Consider the following 22,401-nt stretch of genomic DNA (forward strand, 5'->3'; position numbering starts at 1 on the left):
CACTAGTGGATAAAATGCGTTTTTACCCGCTGGTATTAAAGGACAAAACACGTGTTTCCGAGCTAGTGAGGGGAAAAGGTATATTATAGTGTAAATTTCAACAAGTTGCAACGAATCGCATCAACAAAGTGAGGAATGATACAGTCGGCAACACGCATATGCCACCGCGGGGGTTGACTCGTAGACTACACACCAACGCCATCTAAACATGCCACATGCCACAAAATGAGGGCAGCACCTGTCGTGCATATAGCGAAAAGCAGGAAGCAGAAAAAATGCACAGTGAAATACCTAATTTAAATTGTGAAATACTTTTTCCCCTCACTAGCTCGGAAACACGTGTCCTTTAATACCAGCGGGTAAAAACGCATTTTATCCACTAGTGGATAAAGTAATTTGACCTTAAATAGAGTCAAATTTTCTGCTTTAAAATTGATAAAAGCGGGTTAATCTAGTGATGAACATGTTTTACCACCTGTGGAACTACTGGAAGCAGTGATAAACGCGTTTTCACCACACCAACTGGTAAAGGCTTACTTTGCTATTCGAAAACAGATAGCAAAATTGCATTTTATCCACAAGGTGCAAAGTAATTTCATACAAATTTTAACTTGATGTCTTAAGCTGGCTGCTAGAATTTACCTATAAATGATGATTTTGAATCATAAATATTGAATAGATTAATGGATTTGATTTAGTTTGATATTTTATAGTCAGTATTTTGTTCGTGTTGGTGTGGTGAAAGATTTTGTGTTTCACTCGGTGGCAAAGTTTGTTTAACCTTCGTGCCTTGAAACCCTCGCAACGCTCAAGATTCCACTTTTTGAACCTCTCGCTACGCTCGCGGTTCAATATTGGAATCTTTCGCTTGCTCGGGTATCAATATTGGCACGTGCGGTTAAACAACAACTTTGCCCCCTTGTAAAACAAATAACTATTTTTGCGCTGTACTTTCCTTGCTATAGTGAGGGGAAAAGGGGTTTTGTGTTACACACGAGTGCAAATGTATTTTACTTCTCGTGTATTGAAAAACTCGCAAGCTCAGGATTATATTCTCGAACCACTCGCTTCGCTCGTGTATAACAAATAACTATTAAATTTCAGCAACTCACTTCGAACTCCTTGATATTATACAGATGTAGTGCAAAAGCTTGTCCTTCGTATTATTCCGGAAACGTTCGTATTTGTCATGCTAGTTCAGTGGCAGTACGTCTTGTACTAAGAGTGATTGAAATCGCATAACACGTTCGTATGTTTCCGTAAACATACGAAGGAAAATCTTTTCGCTCTATTATATCTGTAGCAAAGAGGATAGAGTATTATCATAGAGGAATAAGTAAGGGAAGAGTTGTAACTCCATACATCAGTAAATGCGAGTTATTTGTAGTGACATCTATCGTCATTCACTCGTCAATCACGCGCCAACTAGCGTAAATTATCAGTACTGCTACTCGACACTAGGTGCCGACAGTATTGCGTCTGCCAAAAATGTAATATTAAAACAGTTTACACCTTATATTATAAGCTGAAGTAATTGAAAGCAAAGTACTGATTAATACTATTGTAATATTAGCTAAAAATTGTTGAGCAATAGACTTTTTGTACGTCGTGACGTCTATTGACAAGTAGCAGTACTGATAATTTACGCTAGTTGGCGCGTGATTGACGAGTGAATGACGATAGATGTCACTACAAATAACTCGCATTTACTGATGTATGGAGTTACAACTCTTCCCTTACTTATTTCCTCTATGGTATTATAGAAAGTTACTGTCAAAGTAGAATGTGTAATCACAGTGCATAGACTGCCATCACTCGACACAAGCTTAAAACTTTTGAACCTCCGTTTTGACAATTTGGCCCATATTGTTAGCATTTCCCAAGCGTTCCCCGAAGTAGTAACGCCATCTAGGCCACCGTACCTTTTTCTCCGTGGCTTCGAGGTACGTTTTTTTCTTAGACTTTATCGGTCTTTACGAAGACGGAGTTACATAATATATGTCTTTGGTAGCAATCTGGTAGCAATATTATTGCTCGTGTTGTCACTTGTGTGCCAAGAAAACAGCGCCATCTAGTAAAATTCTCGTTAACTTTGCTACTGTATTCTTCTGTCCAACGCTAAGCGAGTGTGTTTGTACACAGTCTACGTAGTATACATTGTACTGCATAGATGGCGCAGCGAGCGTGAAATGCGAACATACAAACCCAAGGACGTATATTCCGGGACTGACGAAGCCTATTCAAAAAAGTGTACCCCTGAAATGTATGGGCCTTTTAGGGATAAAACTAGATGGCGCTGTTTCGTAGCCTGGAAGTGGCAAAAATCATATTTTTTTCAAATATTTTTGCGTATTTTTATTTTTTATAAGAACAAATGACATGCATCTTTATTTTAATATCATGAATATCATGATATCAAGTTTTGACTTAGGTATACAAGTAGGAACTTGTCGTGACAGTATACGTACCTACAAATCATGTCATTAATACTAAACTTAACTTTCATATACAGCAAGTTGTTTAATAATTACAATACTACCATTTCATTGAAACATCGAAATCGAGTCCATTGTCAAGGTCTACATGGGCCATTTTTTTCAAAGTTGTCCAATGTCCACCCCACTTTTTTTTGGATTTGGAATTTTTTATGTGGTTTCCACTCAGAATCGCGAGCTCTTTCCATTCTAATAGGAAAAAAAAAATGTCCCAAGGTTTTTTACCATTCCGTTACCATTTTTTCATACATTTTGTATGGCGGTAACGGAATGGAAGGTTCGAAAAATTCTGATTATTAATCGCGTAAAAAATACCCATGTTACAAAAAAAGTGGAGTGGACAACTTTAAAAAAATGGCCCACATACCCGAATATATGAAAACTGCACAAAGCTATGTAAGTACTTATTTGAAAGATAAGAACCTATGGAGGACCGACAATAATATCCAAAGTTAGTTTTATTTTTTTACCTGATGGAAAGTGAAGACAGTCTACTTATAAGGCCGATAGTCCACTATCTTTTTTTTTTATTACACAAGAACGGTTATAAATACCAATTACACTTGCTTTTTTGACTATGCTAAAAAATACATTTAACAATTACTACATATATTCAATTATTCAGTCATTCACAATTTCACAGTCATGTCATTCACCTTACTCTCGCAGTAGTCGAGGCACCTGGACGCTAGCTGGGGCACAGTATAAACCAGTAATAACTCTTCTTACAAACTTCACGCCGCGCGGTGTGTCCCCCTCCCTCCCCTCGCATGCAGCGAAAACATGCGAAACTGGTAATTATTGGGCTGGACAGTCGGGGCCGCGTTTGCGCGCTGTTTTGATGTGTGTGTGAAAATGACGTCAGTGCCGAGGTAATTTCGTTACTGTAGTGTTTATGGATGTATGGAGAACAGTTCTAAAAATCCGGATATAACATTCTTCACAATTCCTAGACTTCCAGAAAAGTAAGTGGTTTTTATACTTATATTTTTGCAGCGTTAGGTAAAAGTGAGATATAGTGATGCATTTAAATCAATAAGGATTTACCTGTAACGACATTAATTACTTTGCAACCAAATACTTGTTTTTTATTTAGGTAGATGATGCGATATATCTTATCTCGAAAGTTTGGTACCTACTTAAATATTGTGGAACCATCTATTCAGACATTTTATGTAAATCCTATTTCGTCAGTATTTAAGAAAAAAACACGTACCTACTTGAATGGTACGTAGTAGAAAGTGCGTTTTTGTTTTAAATAATATCTAAGTATAACATATAAATTACCACATATACGTAATGTGAAAAGCCGTCCCCGTGAATATCTCATTTTGCTCGGGATCGTTACACAATCTAGTATTGCGCTTATGAGACTAATATATGAATAATATTTTTTTGTGTATTCAATATTGACTGGTGTGGTATTGTTATACTAACACTTACAGTTACCTAATAGTACCTATTATTTAGATAACAACAACTTACTTTGTACGAAGTTGATTGATTAACTTTATAGTAATTTTGTTCAACCCTGCGTGACCTTGCGCAGTAGAGACCGCCCGCATCTACCTGCCGGAGATTAACTACTGAATGTTCCTTATACTGTGGCTGGGGCCAGTTATCAGTGAAGATGTCCACTTGTGGATTTGTGCGTAGGTCGAAATATGATCATAGGTCGGTATGCGTCCATTTTTCTCCGTAAAGAAAAATGACGGCATGTTGCCTATGATCACATTTCTATGATAAACATATGATAGTGGACTATCGGCCTAAGGAGCTCACCGATTTAATAATAACCTATTTGCTCTTGTTTGGAAGAGACCGAGGTCGTATTTTTCAGGGAACACCTTATTCTGGTCTTCTTTTTTTTATATAAACTGGTTTTTTATAAAACCTTAGTCGCACCTGATGGAAAGTGACGACAAGGCCGAGGTTGTCGCTCACTGGTTCAGTAATAGCCTATTCACTCTTCAGTGGAAGGATACGCAATTGACAGCATTGAGGAACCCACTGAAGAAGAAGGCGCCTTCAAGATGATACCGTCCAATATCTTCATTGTAACCCTAATAAAAAATAAAATAATTACAAAAAAATACACATAAATACGGGGTGTAATTTTTATAACAGGCAATGTTTTATGGACTGGCTATGTAAATAAATAACAAAAGATCAAACGTCTTAATATCTTGGATATTTAGCCCTTTTCATTCTGTCTTAAAATCGGTGACGTCACACGCGAAGCGAGTTGATCGACTGACTTTAATTCCCGTAAATAATGAACACCAAGCGCGCGCGTTAGATTAAAAAATCATGTGTTTCATTAGATTCAACAATCAAGATGTTTTGGTAGACCACGCACCTATTAACTCGTAAATCGTAATCATTGAATAAACTCAAACTGCTAAGTAATCATAATATAGAAAGAATACTTTCTAGAAAAACTTTAACAGCAGTTCAGGGCCGAATTAGGTTGTCCCTTTCTTATGCATGGCACTATCCCTTTCGGCTATTTAGGGTTGTCAAAATTCACGTAATTATTTTATCTACGGTAGCGCACGTAAAAAAAAGCATGGAAAAAGAGGGGGGAGGCCTTTGCCCAGCAGTGGGACACAGCAGGCTCCTAATAATAATAATAATAGCGCACGTAAAGAGACGTTGTAAACCTCACAAGTTGCATCAAATTCCAATAAAATGCTACGTAGCATATACCGATATCGGGATACGTTACTTTCGTTATTAGAATCAGAGGTACCTACCCCATGTAGTTTGAAGTCAGTTTATGAGCCATCGTGAGTAAGTAATATTTCCTATTTTATGATACTATTTAAACACATTACGTTCGAATAGATATTGTTTAGTTTGACGTAAGAAAATCGTGATAATATTGATACGTTGACGAAATATCTCACCGATCGAGCCGAGTCCGACGATTCTTTTCAATTATCATTTGTATTGCAAGCAGTAAACATGTTTTTTATACTGATAATATTATTAGTATTTGGTGCTGATAGCACCAGTGCATCTTCAAACCCTGGACGCTCGGACTAAAACCGGTCGTCCATCCATGGCCGCGCCCGCGCCGCGCGCCGTGCGCCCGGACCCCGCGCCCCGCGCCCCCGGGCAGAACATTCTCGCACCGACCGCGCTACACGAAACACGACGGCCGCGTCCGTCCCGCTCGCGATATAGACTGTACGCGCCGCGCTCTGATTTGATTGTAACGGTCAATTTATTGTTATTAATATATTTTTATAAAAGTTATACAGTCCGCTCATTTATCTCCAGTAGCTAGACCAACATATGGTCCTTAAACGCCGTTGAAATTGACAGTGGACCGTTACAAGCGCGATTTAAAATACCACCGTTATATCGCGCCCGTCGTACTGCAACTTATAACGACGGATCTACGAGTGAAGGTCGCAGCTCATCGTGAAAAGTACATCTTCAATTCGTCATCTACAACCGCCCGTCTTAAGTTGTCTTCGTGATTGCTACACAAAACTGAGGTCTTCGCCGTGTTCATCATAACTTCGAAGTGCACGGCCCCTGCAGCGCAGCATTATCTACGAACTACGTGCAATAAAAACAACAACACCGGGTGTACATCGAATGCAAATATACATACATCAATCATCGAGAGAAATCGTCGGGATTGGAGCTCACTACCTACCGGCCTACATTTACGGATAGCATAACTGTGAGATCATTCCATTATTCCCCTTACTTTGGTTTGCATTCCCATAGTAATTAAATTAACATTTAAAATCATTCCAGTAAAGTTACTATCAAAATAGTCTATTTAAAATTGCTTCTATCATATTTGCATATCTAAAGTTATCATTTTCAATCTTACAAAGCTTTATTTCGTGTTTACATCTTAATTATCTTCATTTAATAAAAGTCAATTTCATTAAAGAGTAAAATTAAATCATAAATAAATTTCATAGCAAAAAGTGGGTTGGTCGAGATAAGCGTTTTAGTGCCACGAATTTTTTCATAGCAATATCACAATTTCCTAAACGTAGTATAAATTTTAGCGCCTGCAAAAAGTTAATAACAAAGTTGAGTTTAGCGTTGCTATTTAAAATTCTTTGGCAACATAATTAATGCTTAGTACATTCATACTTAGTAAAATTTTAGTCTTGAATTGCGTTTTTTTTCTTTTTTAATTTTTTTTTTCAAACATTAATAGCAAAATGGCTACAGAAGCGCGCATCAAAGAATTAATTAAAAAACGTGGAACGCTTAAAGCTAAGCTTACGCAATTTTCTGCATATTTGGCTACGGCAAAATCTTGTAATCAATTAAGTGAGCCACAATTGGTCGAATTAGACCTACGCATAAATAAAATAGATGCTTTATATGAGCCATATGACACGTTTCAGAGCGAGTTGGAGCAGCTAGTGGAGGACCCGAGCGAGCTGTATACCGATCGAGAGCAGTTTGAAGGGACTTACTACCACGAGCTCGCCACCGCGCGCGAACTTTTGGAGCGTCATCGTAGTCAGCGCGCTAAGGATAACGCCAGCGCCAGGTCAGAGGTAGGTTCCGATGAGTGCCCTACTGTCATAACTTGCAAGCCAGGTAACGTACGCTTGCCAAAAATAAATCTGCCACATTTTAGCGGCGGCTGTCAAAATTGGTTGGAATTTAAAGATATTTACGTCTCATTAATACATACAGAGAAATCCATAGATGATATCAATAAATTCCACTACCTACGTGCTTCTCTTCATGGAAGTGCAGCCATAGTAATCCGTAGCTTAGATTTTAGAGCAGAAAATTATAACGCAGCATGGAAATTGCTTTGCGATAGGTATGACAACAAACAATTATTGGTAAATAACCATGTTCAAGCTCTTTTTAACATAGACCCTCTTCATCGAGAATCTTGCCATGGTCTCCGAACAATAGTTGATACTGCAAATAAAAATCTTCGAGCACTGGCTACCCTTGATCAGCCAGTTAATCATTGGGATACTTTAGTGATTCATATAATGTCGTCAAAGTTAGACAACATTACGAGTAGGAAATGGGAGGAGCATAGAAACTCATTGTCGGAGCCTCCATCACTTGACAATTTCCTTACATTTTTGAGCAACAGGTGTAATCTTCTTGAAACATTAGAGGAATCGAAAAATAGCAAGTCTAAGGCAGACTCATCATCATCATCGGCCAGTAAGCCGAAAAGTTTCCTAGCCAATTCAAGTCAACATGACAGTATAAAAAATCATATTAAACCTTGTCCCTTATGTAACAAGACCCATTATATCTTCAATTGCGACACCTTCAGAGCGTTGCCGGTTGACCAACGTTGGACTAAGGCCAAGGAGTGTAAGGTATGCCTTAACTGCCTGCGCCCTGGCCATCATGAGTCAAAATGCAGTCTTAGTCATTGCAAATATTGCAAAGTCAGGCACAATACGTTGTTGCACACACATAATGACACAAATACACCCTCGGAACACGTATCCTTGTCTGCGAACAATCATGACATGGGCAACGTAACACCACATGTTTTCCTTTCCACAGCTCTGGTGAAGGTCAGTGATAGCAAGGGTCAATTCCACACAGTTAGGATCATGCTTGATAATTGCAGCACTGCAAATTACATTTCGCAGAGTTTGGCTAGTGAACTGTCATTGACAACACGCCCTGTAATTTCTAATACTTCTGGCTTAGAAGACCAAGAGACAAAAAGTGTCCAAGCTTGCTCTCTTCATATGGAGTCTCGCGATGGAACTTTTAAGACAGACATTGATTGTTACATATTATCTAAGGTCACACGACCCATACCTGATCAATTTTTGAACGTTCAGGAAGTACCTATACCTTCAGGACTTTGTTTAGCTGACCCCTCTTATTATGAACCGTCTTCAATTAACCTTCTGGTAGGTGCCCCAGTCTTTTGGGCTGTTATTGGTTCAGGGCGTATAGATCTTGGTAAACAAAATCCACTTCTTGCTGAAACCAAACTCGGCTGGCTCGTCGTGGGCTCTTTGCATCAGCCAACCCGTAACAAACCTCATAATCCTGTTTGTTTCTTTCTTAATGACCAACAAACAGGCATAGATCTATCTCCATTTTGGGAGCTTGACACAATACCTTCGAAACATAATCTCACCGTAGACGAAAATACATGTGAGCAAATCTTCACTACTACAACAAAACGCGATGAAGAGGGACGCTTTGTAGTCACGTTGCCGTTGAAGGAGTCTCCAGACGTATTGGGGAGCTCATTTGAACTGGCTAGACGCAGGTTCCTTTCCTTAGAGCGAAAGTTTGATCGGGATCCCTTATTCAGAGACCGATACATTGACTTTATGACTGAATATGAAACCTTAGGTCACATGAGTGAAAGCTTTCATGACACTTCGCGACAATCATACTTCTTGCCACATCATGGCATATTGAGAGATAGCACCACTACCAAGCTAAGGGCGGTTTTTGACGCGTCTGCTGCCACCACGTCTGGAAAGTCCTTGAACGACATCCAGCTGGTTGGACCTAGGATCCAAGATGATTTATTCGCTATCCTACTTAGATTCCGTCAACATAAGTTTGTAGTGTCTGCGGACATAGAAAAGATGTACCGACAAATTCTGGTCGACGAAGATCAACGGTCTCTTCAAAAATTCTTTGGCGGTCTAGCCCCTCGCAACCTATAAAAATTTACACGCTTAATACAGTGACCTATGGTACAGCGTCAGCGCCTTATCTGAGCACACGCTGTCTTCTCCAATTGGCACAGGACTCTTTAGATAAGCAAACGCAGGATGCAATATCAAAGGACTTTTACGTAGATGACTTCTTGTCAGGGTCACAGTCAATTGCTGATACCGTGTCTTTATGTCAAAAGGTCATAGACACTCTTCGCTCAGCGAAATTCAATCTTCGTAAGTGGCAATCAAATAACGAAAATATTTTGAAGCAAATCAATAATAATGAGACTTCTCTCAATCATACCGTTAACTTAAGTGAAAAAGAATTGTCAAAAACACTTGGCATTAACTGGCATAGTGCCCTGGATACGTTGACCTTTAAAATAAACATTACAGTTCCGTCAGTAGTTACCAAACGCACTATATTGTCAGCCATAGCGCAGGTGTTTGACCCTCTTGGTTTAGTTACACCTTGCATTGTAGAAGCTAAAATTTTGATGCAAAAATTATGGGTAGACAAAATTAATTGGGATCAGCCTCTTTCGGGTAGACTACTTACAGCATGGAATAATTTTGCTAAAACACTACCTAGCCTAAATGGTGTAAATATACCAAGATGGATATTAGGTGATTCAGCTACTTTGATTGAATTTCACGTGTTTACGGACGCTTCAGAAAAGGCATATGGAGCTTGCCTTTACGTCCGCTCCGTGGCTGGGGATGGCTCTGTGTGTGTGCGTCTTCTGGCCTCCAAGAGCAAAATTGCACCTATCAAGGCCACGACTATTCCTCGACTCGAACTTTGTGCAGCATTGTTAGGGGTAAGACTGTGTGCAAAGGTCCTGGAGTCGCTGACCTTGAAACCAGAACGTTGCACATTTTGGTGCGACTCCATGATTGTTCTTGGATGGTTAAAATCTTCTCCGGCTCTTCTACGACCGTTCGTAAAAAACCGGATCTCCGAAATACAAGACAGCTTTCAAGCAGAATGTTGGCGTTACGTGCCTTCTAAGGATAATTCTGCTGATCTCGTGTCTCGGGGTCTTGATGCAGAACTTATACAAACTTCTTCTTTGTGGTGGTCAGGGCCATCATTTCTATCCTCTGATTCTTCACAGTGGCCGACCGCACCTGGTTATGAAAGTGAAATCCAATTACCAGAGACTATAACACAAAATAAATCATTCGTCATCACTTCACACAATTCAGATGACGCCAATGTCATTCAGACATTGATCAATAATCGCTCAGATTATGCAAAAATACAGCGGGTAATTGCCTACATACAACGATTCACTTACAATTGTCGTAATACTAGTAATAAAAGACAAGGTTACCTTACCACCTCTGAATTATCTGCTGCGTCAACTTTAATCCTTCGAGTGTCTCAGCAAACAGCATTTCCTGAAGACTATGACCTGCTAAAATTGGGGAAGGAGTTACCTAAGCAAAGCAGACTCAAATCATTGTCTCCATTTTACGACGCTGGCCTTATCAGGGTCGGTGGTCGACTTCTTAATTCCTTTTACGATTACGGTGTTAAGCACCCAATAATTGTTTGTTGTAAACAACCTATAATTAAGATTCTTGTTAGAATGTTGCATCTTCGCGCCCTCCATGCAGGTCCTCAATTACTTATGTCCATATTACGTCAAAATTACTGGACACTTGGGGGTCGCAACTTAGTAAAGCATACAGTGCGAAAATGTATCCGCTGCATTCGACTCAAGGCAGAAACCATTCAACCTGTAATGGGAAACTTACCAAAGGAGCGGTTACATCTAGAATTTCCATTCATAGAAACAGGTACTGACTACGCAGGACCTATTTTGATAGCCGATCGCAAGGGTAGAGGCTGCAGACTTATAAAGGCATACATCTGCATTTTCGTTTGCTTAGCAACACGGGCACTTCATTTGGAGCTTGTCTCTGACCTTACTAAGGAAGCTTTTATTGCAGCACTCGATCGGTTTATAGCTCGTCGAGGGAAGCCAAGAACCATATTTTCGGATAATGGCACTACCTTTGTTGGCGCCGCCAACGAGCTCACTCATGTGCTAAACCAAGATTTAGCCAAGGATAGGGCTGCTGAGGGTATTAACTTTTCATTTATTCCCGCGTATACCCCCCATTTTGGCGGCTTATGGGAGTCTGCCGTCAAATCCGTAAAGCATCATTTACGTCGAGTGTTAGGCCTTACGCATCTTACCTTCGAAGAAATGACCACATGCCTTAGCCAGGTCGAAGCAATTTTAAATTCACGGCCGCTTACACCTCTTTCCGACGATCCATCTGACCTTACACCCCTCACTCCATCACATTTCCTTATTGGGAGATCTCTCACGTCCGTGCCACATCGACAAGTCTCCAGCCAGAATATCTCAAGTCTCCAAAGGTTCCAACGGATCGAGATTCTCAGACAGCATTTTTGGAATCGTTTCTCAACCGAGTATATCGTCAACCTTCAACAGAGGACCAAGTGGCGTAGTTCCAGAGGAAGACTTGAAGTAGGAACCATGGTGGTAGTGAAAGAGAACAACCAGCCGCCTCTTATGTGGCTAATGGGCCGTATCGTCAATGTGCTACCTGGGAAAGATGGAGTCGCCAGAGTAGCAGACATCAAAACAAAGAAGGGAATCATACGTCGTGCCTTTAATACGATATGCCCTCTTCCAATCCACAGTCTTGAAGACAATGGGTCTTCAACGCCGGGAGTATATGGTGCTGATAGCACCAGTGCATCTTCAAACCCTGGACGCTCGGACTAAAACCGGTCGTCCATCCATGGCCGCGCCCGCGCCGCGCGCCGTGCGCCCGGACCCCGCGCCCCGCGCCCCCGGGCAGAACATTCTCGCACCGACCGCGCTACACGAAACACGACGGCCCGCGTCCGTCCCGCTCGCGATATAGACTGTACGCGCCGCGCTCTGATTTGATTGTAACGGTCAATTTATTGTTATTAATATATTTTTATAAAAGTTATACAGTCCGCTCATTTATCTCCAGTAGCTAGACCAACTTCGTACATATTTTTACCGACGCGGCGTGGGCAGAAACCCGGAGCTTGAGCCGTTGCACGCCAGTCTTTTCCACATAGATGGCGACCGTTGGAAGCTGACGCGGCAGCTGGTGGCGCCAGCGTTCACCTCGGCGCGGCTGAAGGCGATGTTCCCGCTGGTGGCGCGGTGCGCGGAGCGGCTGCAGGGCGCGGCGCGCGCGGCCGCGGCCCGCCCCGGCTCCGGCGTCGTCGACGCGCGCGACCTCATGGCTCGCTTCACCACCGACTTCATCGCCGCCTGCGGCTTCGGCGTCGACACCAACTCTCTAGACGACGAACACTCCCATTTCAGAAAACTAGGCCGGCTCTTTTTTACAAAACGGCTCTCAGTCGTAATAAGGTTCACTATGTGGGAACTGTTCCCTCCGTTAAGACGTTACATACGTGTTGTTCCGGAAAATATCTCTGAAGCTTTTTGCAGTTTCGTTAAGAAAGTCAGAAAAGATAGACAATGCAAGCCCTGCGGCCGCAATGATTTCATCGACCTACTCCTGGAATTAGAACGTAAGGGAAAGATCGTAGGAGAATCGATCGAACACCACAGCCCAGATGGTACGCCTGTGACGGTGGAGATGGAAATGGATTTGAAAATGATGGTGGCACAGGCGTTCCTATTCTTTATAGCGGGTTTCGAGACGTCCTCGTCGGCAACAAGTTATACTTTGCATGAACTTGCATTTAATCCTGAATTACAATTAAAAATACAATTGGAGATAGATGAAGTGCTTCGGAAATATGATAATAAGTTGTGTTACGACGCCGTGGCGGAGATGAAACTGCTAAGTATGGCTTTTAAGGAGGCGATGAGGATATTTCCACCGGGGGGCGTGCTGCTTCGAGTGTGCGCTCGGCCCTACACATTTCCTGAGCTGGGGATGACCGTGGACCCCGGCGTGAGGATAGTGATCCCGATGCAAGCGCTGCAGAACGATGAGAAATACTTCGACAGCCCGCAAAACTTTCAGCCAGATCGATTTGATCCCGAGAAAGTAAAACAGCGACATAAATACGTGTATTTGCCCTTCGGAGATGGACCCCGATCATGCGTAGGTAAGTCACTGGAAAGTGTAAGGAATATATTCTTTGACAAACGTGTACATCTTGAACTGGGTCCGCCTAGTTAGATTTTAATAGTTGTTGTCTTATTTCTATTTCATCCTATAACTCAGATTGAGGTCTTGCGTTCTCGTGTTAAAATGATGAATGTTCTGTGTGCAGCCTCACGGCTGGGCGAGATGCAGTCGCTGGCCGGTCTGGCGGCGGTGTTGCGGGCCTGCAGCGTCTCACCGGCGTCGACCACGCGACGAGTGCCGAGGGTGGATTCACGAGTGAACACCGTGCAGTGTGTGAGGGGAGGTCTACCGCTCCAGTTTACTGTTAGGGACCAATGAGGACGAGAGAATGGGGACCACCGCAAATGGGGCGTTCTACCATCGGACTCTTAGACGCACGGCCGGTTTCCATCTTTACTTGGTTGATTTCTAGGGATGTACCGACTATTGATTTGGCCGACTAGGCCGACTACCGACTAGTCGGCGCTTGGGTGGCCGATTAGTCGGCCGACTAGTCGGCTAGTCGGCCAGAACATAATTTTCGAGTAATTTATCAAAATTTTTGAATTACATTGGTCGTTTGTTGGCGCTTTTCATTATTTTTTAAAGGTTCAAAGGTTAATGAGAATATTGATATACAATTTCCATTTTTAACAAACGGTATGGCTTAAGTGGGTAGGAATCCTGCCTATGAAACCGATAGTCCTTGGTAGGACATTTCTTTCTGTGATTACCGCAGTTCTTCTTTTGACTAACAACATAACAAATAGGTTCATAATACAACAATATCAGCTGTTAATTTATGTTTGTACTGTTTATCCATCACTTATAATGTGCCGACTAATCGGCCTTTTTTGCCGACTAGTCGCCGACTAATCGCCTTTCCTTATGCGCACTGCCAAGGAATGGAATTCCTTGCCGGCGGCTATATTTCCGAGCTCATATAACCCTGAAATCTTAGGTACTTCTCGCATAATTACGGGGTGTAATTTTTATAACAGACAATATTTAAGGAGTTGGTTATACAAGGTAAAATAAACAGGATAGTTCAATCTTTGCATAGTGACTCCTGAGGTCATAAGGAAAAACTTTTATTATGAGCTAGGCCAATGCTGAACTGGCAAAAAAATAGCCAAAATTTTCCTACGTTAGCCAGACCATCATATCACATTCCATATTGCGTGTTGTTACAAAATTTACACTCGGTGTAATGTGGCGTTCCTACAAGGTCCTTATGTATTGAGATAAGGATCTCTCTGACACCGTGTACCTTTGAATTAGCCTTTAAATTGATAATTATTAATATTAGCGCCATCTAGCCGAGAATCAACAAAAGGTCTGTAAGCGCTATCTAGTCGACCGTACATTTTTCTTGATGGTTCCCAGGTGCATTTTTTATTAGACATTATCAAGGCAAGGACCATATAATACCGGGACAGACAAATCCCATACAAAAAAGCGTACCCCTGAAATGTATGACTTTTAGGCCTAAAACTAGATGGCGCTGTTTCGCAGCTTGGAAGTGGCCAAAATCATATATAAGTGGCCAAAACCAAATATTTTTGCGTGTTTTTATTGTTTATAAGAACAAATGACATGCTTCTTTAAATCTTTATTTTAATATCAGGATATCACGTCAATACACATTTTGAAGAAAAAAAAAATTGTATGCATCATCAGTAGTGTAGTTATGATAGTATTCAATAGATGGCGCTAAAAAAATGAAGGTACGATTCTTAGTATTAAAATTGTAAAACTTATATAAATAATCCTTGGACAATATCTATGTCTTTGTTTTATCTAAATAAACTACACATATATTTATTATGTTATTCCTTCTTCTTCAAATATGATTTCATGTAAAACTGGCTGAAGAGCAGTAAGAAGAACGCTGTATTGCAGACTACGAAGATATTGAAGGACTTCTGTGGAGGACAGTCCGAGACGACTACTGCTGTACTGTACTGCATTATTACCGAAACGAACTGTACCTGTAATAAAACAAATAAGCTTTTAGGAACCTTATTTTAACTAACAAATTATGGCCGCTACATATTCTTAAATTAAAGGAAAAATGGAATACACCTCCGGCAGAACTTGAACCTGCGACCAACTGAGTTTCCGGCTGGCCACTCTCACTAACTGAGCTACAGAGGCCTGCTGGATGTGTGCGAATTTTCCATGCCTTTCTTCAATTTTTAAAACCCTTCGATTTATTATGGAAATATAGGAAATCACTAATAAAACTAGTGCACATTTTTTAGTATTTTGATTTCTGTGTCAGGTATATGATCACCTCCTTAAATATTGCCGGTTATAAAAATACACCCAGTGTATCGTTCATATTGTCAAAGCAAGTTATGTCAGTGTTGGAGGCTACAAACTAGTGTGATTTTTCCCACTATTTTATTGACTAGTAATAAATAAATAAAAACTAAATTTCAAGCCTGAAAACCCGTAGAGGATGGCTAATAAAGTAAAATCTCAAAAAATTATTAACAAAAAAAGGATCATAAATATTGTTTCCAGTTAGCGCGATAGTTACCGACTCTTGAAATAAAACTATGAAAACAGAACATAAAAAAACCAAACAGATCAAAACCGTATACATACCAACTGAAACGTAGTCAAATACTTCTTCCACGTCAAATACTTGGTCGCACTCGGCCCAAGGCCCGCCAATCCGTAATAAGTGTACATAACCACATGCACCAGCGAGTTCACACAACCTGCGAACATCAGAGCGTTTGTCGGCCAGTACTTCACTATCCCCCACGTGGCTAACACCATGATTGTATGGTGGTATATGTGGAGGAATGTGACTTGCCGGTCCTTTTTGCGGAGAACGAAGAATATTGTATCGGCTAACTCCGTGGTTTTGGCGATGAGGTATACCCATGTGCTGGTTATTATCTGGAAGCAAGTAGACATTACGATACAGGTGCTGAAAAGGGGAAATTCGAAACGTGTGGCGAATTGGCGGTGAATTAAAATACGACCGAAAGGAGTGAAAAAAAAAAATATATTGGGGACATCTTACACAGATCAACTTAGCCCCAAACTAAGCAGAGTTTGTACTATAGGTGCTAAGCAACGATATACATACTAACTTCAATAGATAAATACCTCTACATACTTATATACATAGAAAACATCCATGACTCAGGAACAAATACCTGTGCTCATAACACAAATAAATGCCCTTACCGGGATTCGAACCCAGGACCGCGGCTTAGCAGGCAGGGTCATTACCGACTGAGCCAGACCGGTCGTCAAATGAAAATGAAATATTTATTTTTCAAGTAGGCACATTACAATGCGCATAATTCATCATCCTCCTTGATCCCGGTATACGTTTTTGCCACGGCTTACGGGAGCCTGCGGTCCGCTTTGACAACTAATCCCAAGATTCGTAGGCACTAGTTTTTACGAAAGCGACTGTCATCTGACCTTCCAACCCGAAGGGTGAACTAGACCTTATTGGAATTAGTCCGGTTTCTTCATGATGTTTTCCTTCACCAAAAAGCGACTGGCAAATATGAAATAACATTTCGCACATAAATTCCGAAATACTCATTGGTGCGAGCCGGGGTTCGAACCCGCGACCTCCGGAACGAAAGTCGCACGTACTTACCGCTAGGCTACCAGCGCTTATTACAATTATGAACGTCAAATAAAGCTACGCCGGCTCTAACCCTACGCCTCAGCCTCGAGAAGATTTCAGTCCCCCCTCAGTTGGAGACGGGTATCCACTATGGGACCGGCGAGAAACTCGGCGGGCCACTTCTTTTCAAAACATTACATCTTATAATTAGCGTTTAATTGGTGAGTTACTTTCCTCTTCGCACTTTTATGCGACTTTGAAGTTTAAAATTATGAGGACACAAAAGTTATCTGATGAATGGCCACAAGTAGTCATTGGAACTTAATGATAAATACTGTTTAAAATTTAAATTTTCTAAGGAAGATTGTCAACCGTTTGATCTTCGTTTTTTGCAATGGCTTATGAATTTTATGATTGTAGTTGTTGGTGCAGATAATATATTTGTGGTAGAGGTTAACAATTTTCAAAACTGTTCAAAATTATCGATAGCTCACGTAGTTCTCGATATATTTAGCAATGTGACAGACTGACAGACAGACTGATAAAGCACCATAAGGGTTCCATTGTACCTTTTTGGTACGGAATCCTAAAAAGTAAACTGTAGATAACTTACCTGTTTACGAGAATAGTCGTGTGTCATGTGGCATGTCTTCGGAATAAGACCAAACTCAAGGATATTTCTGACAAACTGAAACAAAATTAGAATTAAAAATTAAAATATGTAATACGACAGCAATTCCCGAAAAGTTTGTACATTTGGATCACGTCTCTGATTTTGATAAAAATTGGTAGGATGATAGAGTCCATGATGCTGAACATGATCCACTAGGTTTCCCAAAATGTCCCAAGCAGTTTGTATGAAACTTTCCTTTTTTGTTACCGAAAATGTATAGAAATCTGGTAACAAAAAAGGAAGGTTTCATACAAACTACCTGGGACATTTTGGGAAACCTAGTGGATCTTGCTCAGAATCATGGACTCTATCAGCCTACCAATTTTTATCAAAATCGGAGACGTGATCCAAATGTACAAACTTTTCGGGAATTACTCACGAAATAAATAATCAAGGGCGGATCCAGTTTTTTATACAAGGTGCTCGCGAGGAACCCGCATAACTTGAACCACGCGTTTCTGAGGCAAAAAGAAAGAAAAAATGTTATATGAATTTTAAAATTTTTCGCAAAAAAAAAATTATTTTTTTGTTTTTTTTTTTACTTTTTTGGACGTATTTTCACATAATTTTTTTTTATCCATAAAGTTGGCAATTAAAATGAGTTCCTTCATTTATTTTTCTAAAAACCAAACTATTTGGAAGTTTTTCTTGTCACATTTTGACATCTATCAATGACTACTGTGAGACTATGCTCCACAATTGCGCATCAGCGCCGTTAAGAAACCTTTTCTACTGAGTAACAATACGGAAATGTTTTTTTTTTAAATTGGCAATAACTCTGAAACTAGACGAAATCTAGAAAAGTTTATATGACATTTTAGTCTTAAAATGTGACCAAGAATATGCCGTTAAAGTTATATGGGTTCCTCGCGAGCACCTTGTATACGAATTACACCTTAACGTTGATCAGCAAATACCCTATACCTGTATTTGCATGTACATGTACTTTATGCAAATAAACAATCTGAATCTGAATCTGAAGCACCCACCTGTACTGACTGAACCGCGTAACAGTGAAAGGATTCGCCAAAGGACAGCCAGGTGGAGCACTCAAAGCGAGCAACTAGCGGCTCGTTGGTCGCTGGTTTCCCCGTAACCACAGAACACCCCACTTGTATTGGTCTGTGCCCGTAACACGACGTACTGACTGCACAAATTCTCGCTGTGTAACATGTTACATTACACCACGTAGGCGTATAATATTCCCCCCAAGGGTGCCCACCTTGCCGTGTAACCGTGGACTGGTCACCCACGGTGAAGCTAAGAGGTACCCAGGGCCGGCCTGTTTTGGGCGCTGGCAGCAAGGGCTGGCCTCGGGTCTGGGAAGACTGCGGTGGGAGGGAAGATCCGGCAGTATGGGTTGCCGCTCTGTGCATTCCCTCGGTAGCCGAGGTGGGATCGCAGGGGGAGAGGCGTGATGGTATAGCGGTGCGCAACCCTTCCAACCCCCAGCGACCTTGGTGGGGCCGCAAGGGATGACGAGTGCCGGTATTACGGTGCACCGTTCTCCCTATCCTTTTGCGGCCGACGTGGCTAGCGGTGGAACTAAAGACCTTTTCTACCGCTGAGCGCCGGAACTCTTCCGGCGCCCATGGAACCTGCGGGTGACTGGTCGGGAGTCCTATCACTCGCCTGAACCAGGTTCCGAGCTGGAAGGCCCTCCAGTGTTCCGAGGGCCTTCAGCAGAGTAAACTGCCTAAGCAGCCTTGGAGAAGCGCCCGCAAGGGCAACGCTGACGGGGTATCGGAGGCCTACAACCGAGTGCCCGAAACCCCGTCCAAACAGCGAGCGGCGGAACGCCCCAGGGGGTTTAGTCCGTACGAGTCAGACATACCCACAGCCTACTCCCGGGCCAGTGAGATCCATAATGGTTTCCCCTTCGGTCATCAAAAAAAGGCGTATATTATTTCGTTATTTTAGGTCTCAGGATCAACCAGGAAAAGACAGAATACCTCCACATGAAACGCTACAAGAACACACGCATCCGGCGAGATAGTCTTCATGTAGGGGGTACCGTCTATCGTGGAGTCGACCAGTTTCGGTACTTTATTGGATGCACTGTAACCGGCACTAACACCAGAGAGGAGGAAATCCAAATACACATCCAAAACTCCTTGCGGTGCAGTGCAGCCCTTCATAAAGTTTTAGTGTCCAGGCTTCTCAACAAACATACTAAGCTACGGATATATAAAACCATCATACGGCCTATCCTAATGTATGGCTGTGAGGCGTGGTCACTAGCACTGAAAGAAGAAAGTCAGCTACAGGTAGCGGAGAGAAAGATTTTTCGCAAGATCCTGAGACCTAGTCAGAGAGACGATGACACCTGGAGGATCCGGAAAAATGCCGAGATCGAGGAGTTAGTGTCCGAACCCAATATCATCGGCGAAACGAAAACCCACAGACTTCGCTGGTTCGGTCACTTACATAAAATGGGAAACAATCGGGCTGTCAAGTGAGCGTTCTTGAGTCGACCGGTTGGTGGCCATCCGGCGGGTCGTCCCAGGTATCGCTGGGAGAACAGTGTGGTGGCGGATCTGTCAGGTTGAAGCTAGTGACTGGTAAGCACAGGATCGGGACAGGTGGCGATCTCTCGTTTCGGAGGCCAAGAATCACTTTGGATCACTGAGCCAAAATAGTTAGTTACTTAATTAAATATTTCGTACCATTAGCACTAAATACGCAGATATCGCTACTTGTACAGCGTTATACAACAATAACGTCGTCTTCAGCTTGTAAGGTTGCCGCTTTCTCATAAAAGTGGGCCCGACTCGCAGGACGAAGGCCAAGTAAGCTGTCAGTATGACCAGCATGGTCCCTGGACTTTCCATCAGGGGTAGCTGGTCGATTTCCGGGTCTGAAAATAAATATAATACTTAGTAAATACAATAAGCAAGGTCACGGGTAAGAGTGTCATAAAGGTAAGTGTATTATTAAATTATAACCTAACCACAAAATTAACATTTTGAAAAAAACCCCGACCTCGACATAGTAGGCCGATTTTGATGATGACGATGCCACAGACAGACACACACAGACAGACAGACAGACACGTCAAACTTATAACACCCCGTCGTTTTTGCATCGGGGGTTAAAAACGGGACTTAATCGCGTAAAACTTACGTTTATATTTAAACCCACGTTTCGGACATGACATTACGTCCATGGTCAAGGGTAGACCCGTCTACCCGTCTACCCGTGACCACGGACGTAATGTCATGTCCGAAACGTCGGGTTAAATATCGTAAGTTTTACGCGATTAATTCCCGTTTTAATTTAATAATATGAATGAATGAATGAATTATTTATTTGCATGTGAATATTGGATTTACAGGTACAATATTTTATATTCAAATCTCCAAGATTCTACTTATACAGGTGCACTGTATATTGGCTTGGCTCGCTACTAATAGTAATAGAGTCTCACCATATTCCAGAAAACTTACATATAAAGAGATAAACTTACATATAAAATGTTACAATATGAGGCTATACAATTATACATCAAAATTATTAAAAAATTAGGGATAAACATGTCACAGGAATTACAAAGCAAAACAAAGAATATATATGGACTAATAATTAAAAATGCGAAAATAATGTCATTCACAAAAAAATGAGTAAATGAGTTAAGATCGTGTTAGTTTAAATCAATATAAGGGTAAGTGTGTCTGGCCTTTCCATTTGGCCTGTTTACACATTTGGCCTGTGTACAAACAGACAGACATACACACAGACAGACAGACATACACACAGACAGACACGTCAAACTTATAACACCCCATCGTTTTTGCGTCGGGGGTTAAAAAGGCAAAATGTGAAGGCCAGACACACTTCCCCGTATTGACCTTAATAGAAAGTAATAGTATAGTGTTGGGTTGGTGGCCTAGCAGTAAGAGCGTGCGACTTTCAATCCGGAGGTCGCGGGTTCGAGCCCCGGCCCGTACCAATGACTTTTCCGGAACTTATTTCGTCACTACTTTGAAAAAATCTCGTATCTCACGCTGCTCCTCAAAGTTAAAACGCAATAAGTCTATACGTTTTCCATACATACTTACTACAATTTTCTTTTCATTGACAGACGAAGATACAAGTTTTTTTTTAAAGTAGTGACGATATGATATTTGCAAGTGAAGGAATACATCATGAGGAAACCGGACTAATTTCAATAAGGCCTAATTACCAAGGTCAGATGGCAGTCGCTTTTGTAAAATTAGTGCCTACGCCAAATCTTGGGATTTGCTGTCACAGCGGACCCCAGGCTCCCATGAGCCATGGCGAATGTCAAGATAACGCAAGGAGGATGATGATATTAGCTCTTATTTTGTAGATTATATATTTTTTACGGGCTATACTTACATGAACTTTTTCTCAAATCCCAATATAAGTTTCTATATGTTGTCATGTTCTCCATTGTGTTTGATTATATTGTGATCTGTAACAAAATAATGCAACATTTTTTTCAGTACATACATACATACAATCACGCCTGTATCCCATAAAGGGGTAAGCAGAACACATGAAACTACTAAAGCTCCAGTGCCACTCTTGGCAAATAAGTGGTTGAAAGAAAACGAAACTGTGAAATTGCAGTGACAGGTTGCCAGCCTCTCGCCTATGCCACAATTTAACCCATATCCCATAGTCGCCTTCTAAGACACCCACGGGAAGAAAGGGGATGGTGAAATTCTTAACCCGTCACCACACAGACTCAGTACAGATGGTGTTTTTTTACGCACTAGTGCGAGAAGTGGCTCATTATATGCCAGGTCGGAACTTCGGAGGCTCATCTGTACTGAAAAACGTCGTACGATACACGTGCGAAAAGGAAATTCGTAACTCATGTCGATTTAAAAC

At 41.5% G+C, this 22,401-nt stretch overlaps 2 protein-coding genes across 2 annotated transcripts; one reads left to right on the forward strand and one right to left on the reverse strand.

The window, feature by feature from the left end:
- Nucleotides 1–5,559: 5,559 nt before the first annotated feature.
- Nucleotides 5,560–13,760, forward strand: LOC125225984 (probable cytochrome P450 6a14). Its single transcript, XM_048129798.1, has 5 exons — nt 5,560–5,712; nt 6,881–7,079; nt 11,841–12,010; nt 12,167–13,265; nt 13,434–13,760. The coding sequence occupies exons 1-5, from the start codon at nt 5,560–5,562 to the stop codon at nt 13,604–13,606; spliced, it is 1,794 nt and encodes a 597-aa protein (XP_047985755.1). The 3' UTR covers nt 13,607–13,760.
- A 1,183-nt stretch (nt 13,761–14,943) lies between these two features.
- On the reverse strand, nt 14,944–22,044 carry LOC125226682 (elongation of very long chain fatty acids protein 7-like). The gene is made up of 5 exons (XM_048130743.1): nt 21,904–22,044; nt 20,211–20,401; nt 17,485–17,559; nt 15,881–16,180; nt 14,944–15,258 (listed from the first exon to the last, which is right to left on the reverse strand). The coding sequence occupies exons 1-5, from the start codon at nt 21,956–21,958 to the stop codon at nt 15,097–15,099; spliced, it is 783 nt and encodes a 260-aa protein (XP_047986700.1). The 5' UTR covers nt 21,959–22,044; the 3' UTR covers nt 14,944–15,096.
- Nucleotides 22,045–22,401: the final 357 nt, after the last annotated feature.

This window comes from Leguminivora glycinivorella, chromosome 5 (genome assembly GCF_023078275.1).
Source record: "Leguminivora glycinivorella isolate SPB_JAAS2020 chromosome 5, LegGlyc_1.1, whole genome shotgun sequence".
Taxonomy (NCBI): domain Eukaryota; kingdom Metazoa; phylum Arthropoda; class Insecta; order Lepidoptera; family Tortricidae; genus Leguminivora; species Leguminivora glycinivorella.

Bases quoted from the DNA above. Each gene is read 5' to 3' on its own strand.
- LOC125225984 (XM_048129798.1), top strand. From the start codon at position 5,560: ATGGCCGCGCCCGCGCCGCGCGCCGTGCGCCCGGACCCCGCGCCCCGC. The intron at 12,011-12,166 runs GCACCGACCGCG...TATCTCCAGTAG, and splicing joins CCCCCGGGCAGAACATTCTC to CTAGACCAACTTCGTACATA. The intron at 13,266-13,433 runs GTAAGTCACTGG...TTCTGTGTGCAG, and splicing joins TGGACCCCGATCATGCGTAG to CCTCACGGCTGGGCGAGATG.
- LOC125226682 (XM_048130743.1), bottom strand. From the start codon at position 21,958: ATGGAGAACATGACAACATATAGAAACTTATATTGGGATTTGAGAAAA. The intron at 17,560-20,210 runs GTACGAAATATT...ATTTTGTTTCAG, and splicing joins CTGCGTATTTAGTGCTAATG to TTTGTCAGAAATATCCTTGA. The intron at 16,181-17,484 runs GTAAGTTATCTA...ACTTGCTTCCAG, and splicing joins ACGACTATTCTCGTAAACAG to ATAATAACCAGCACATGGGT.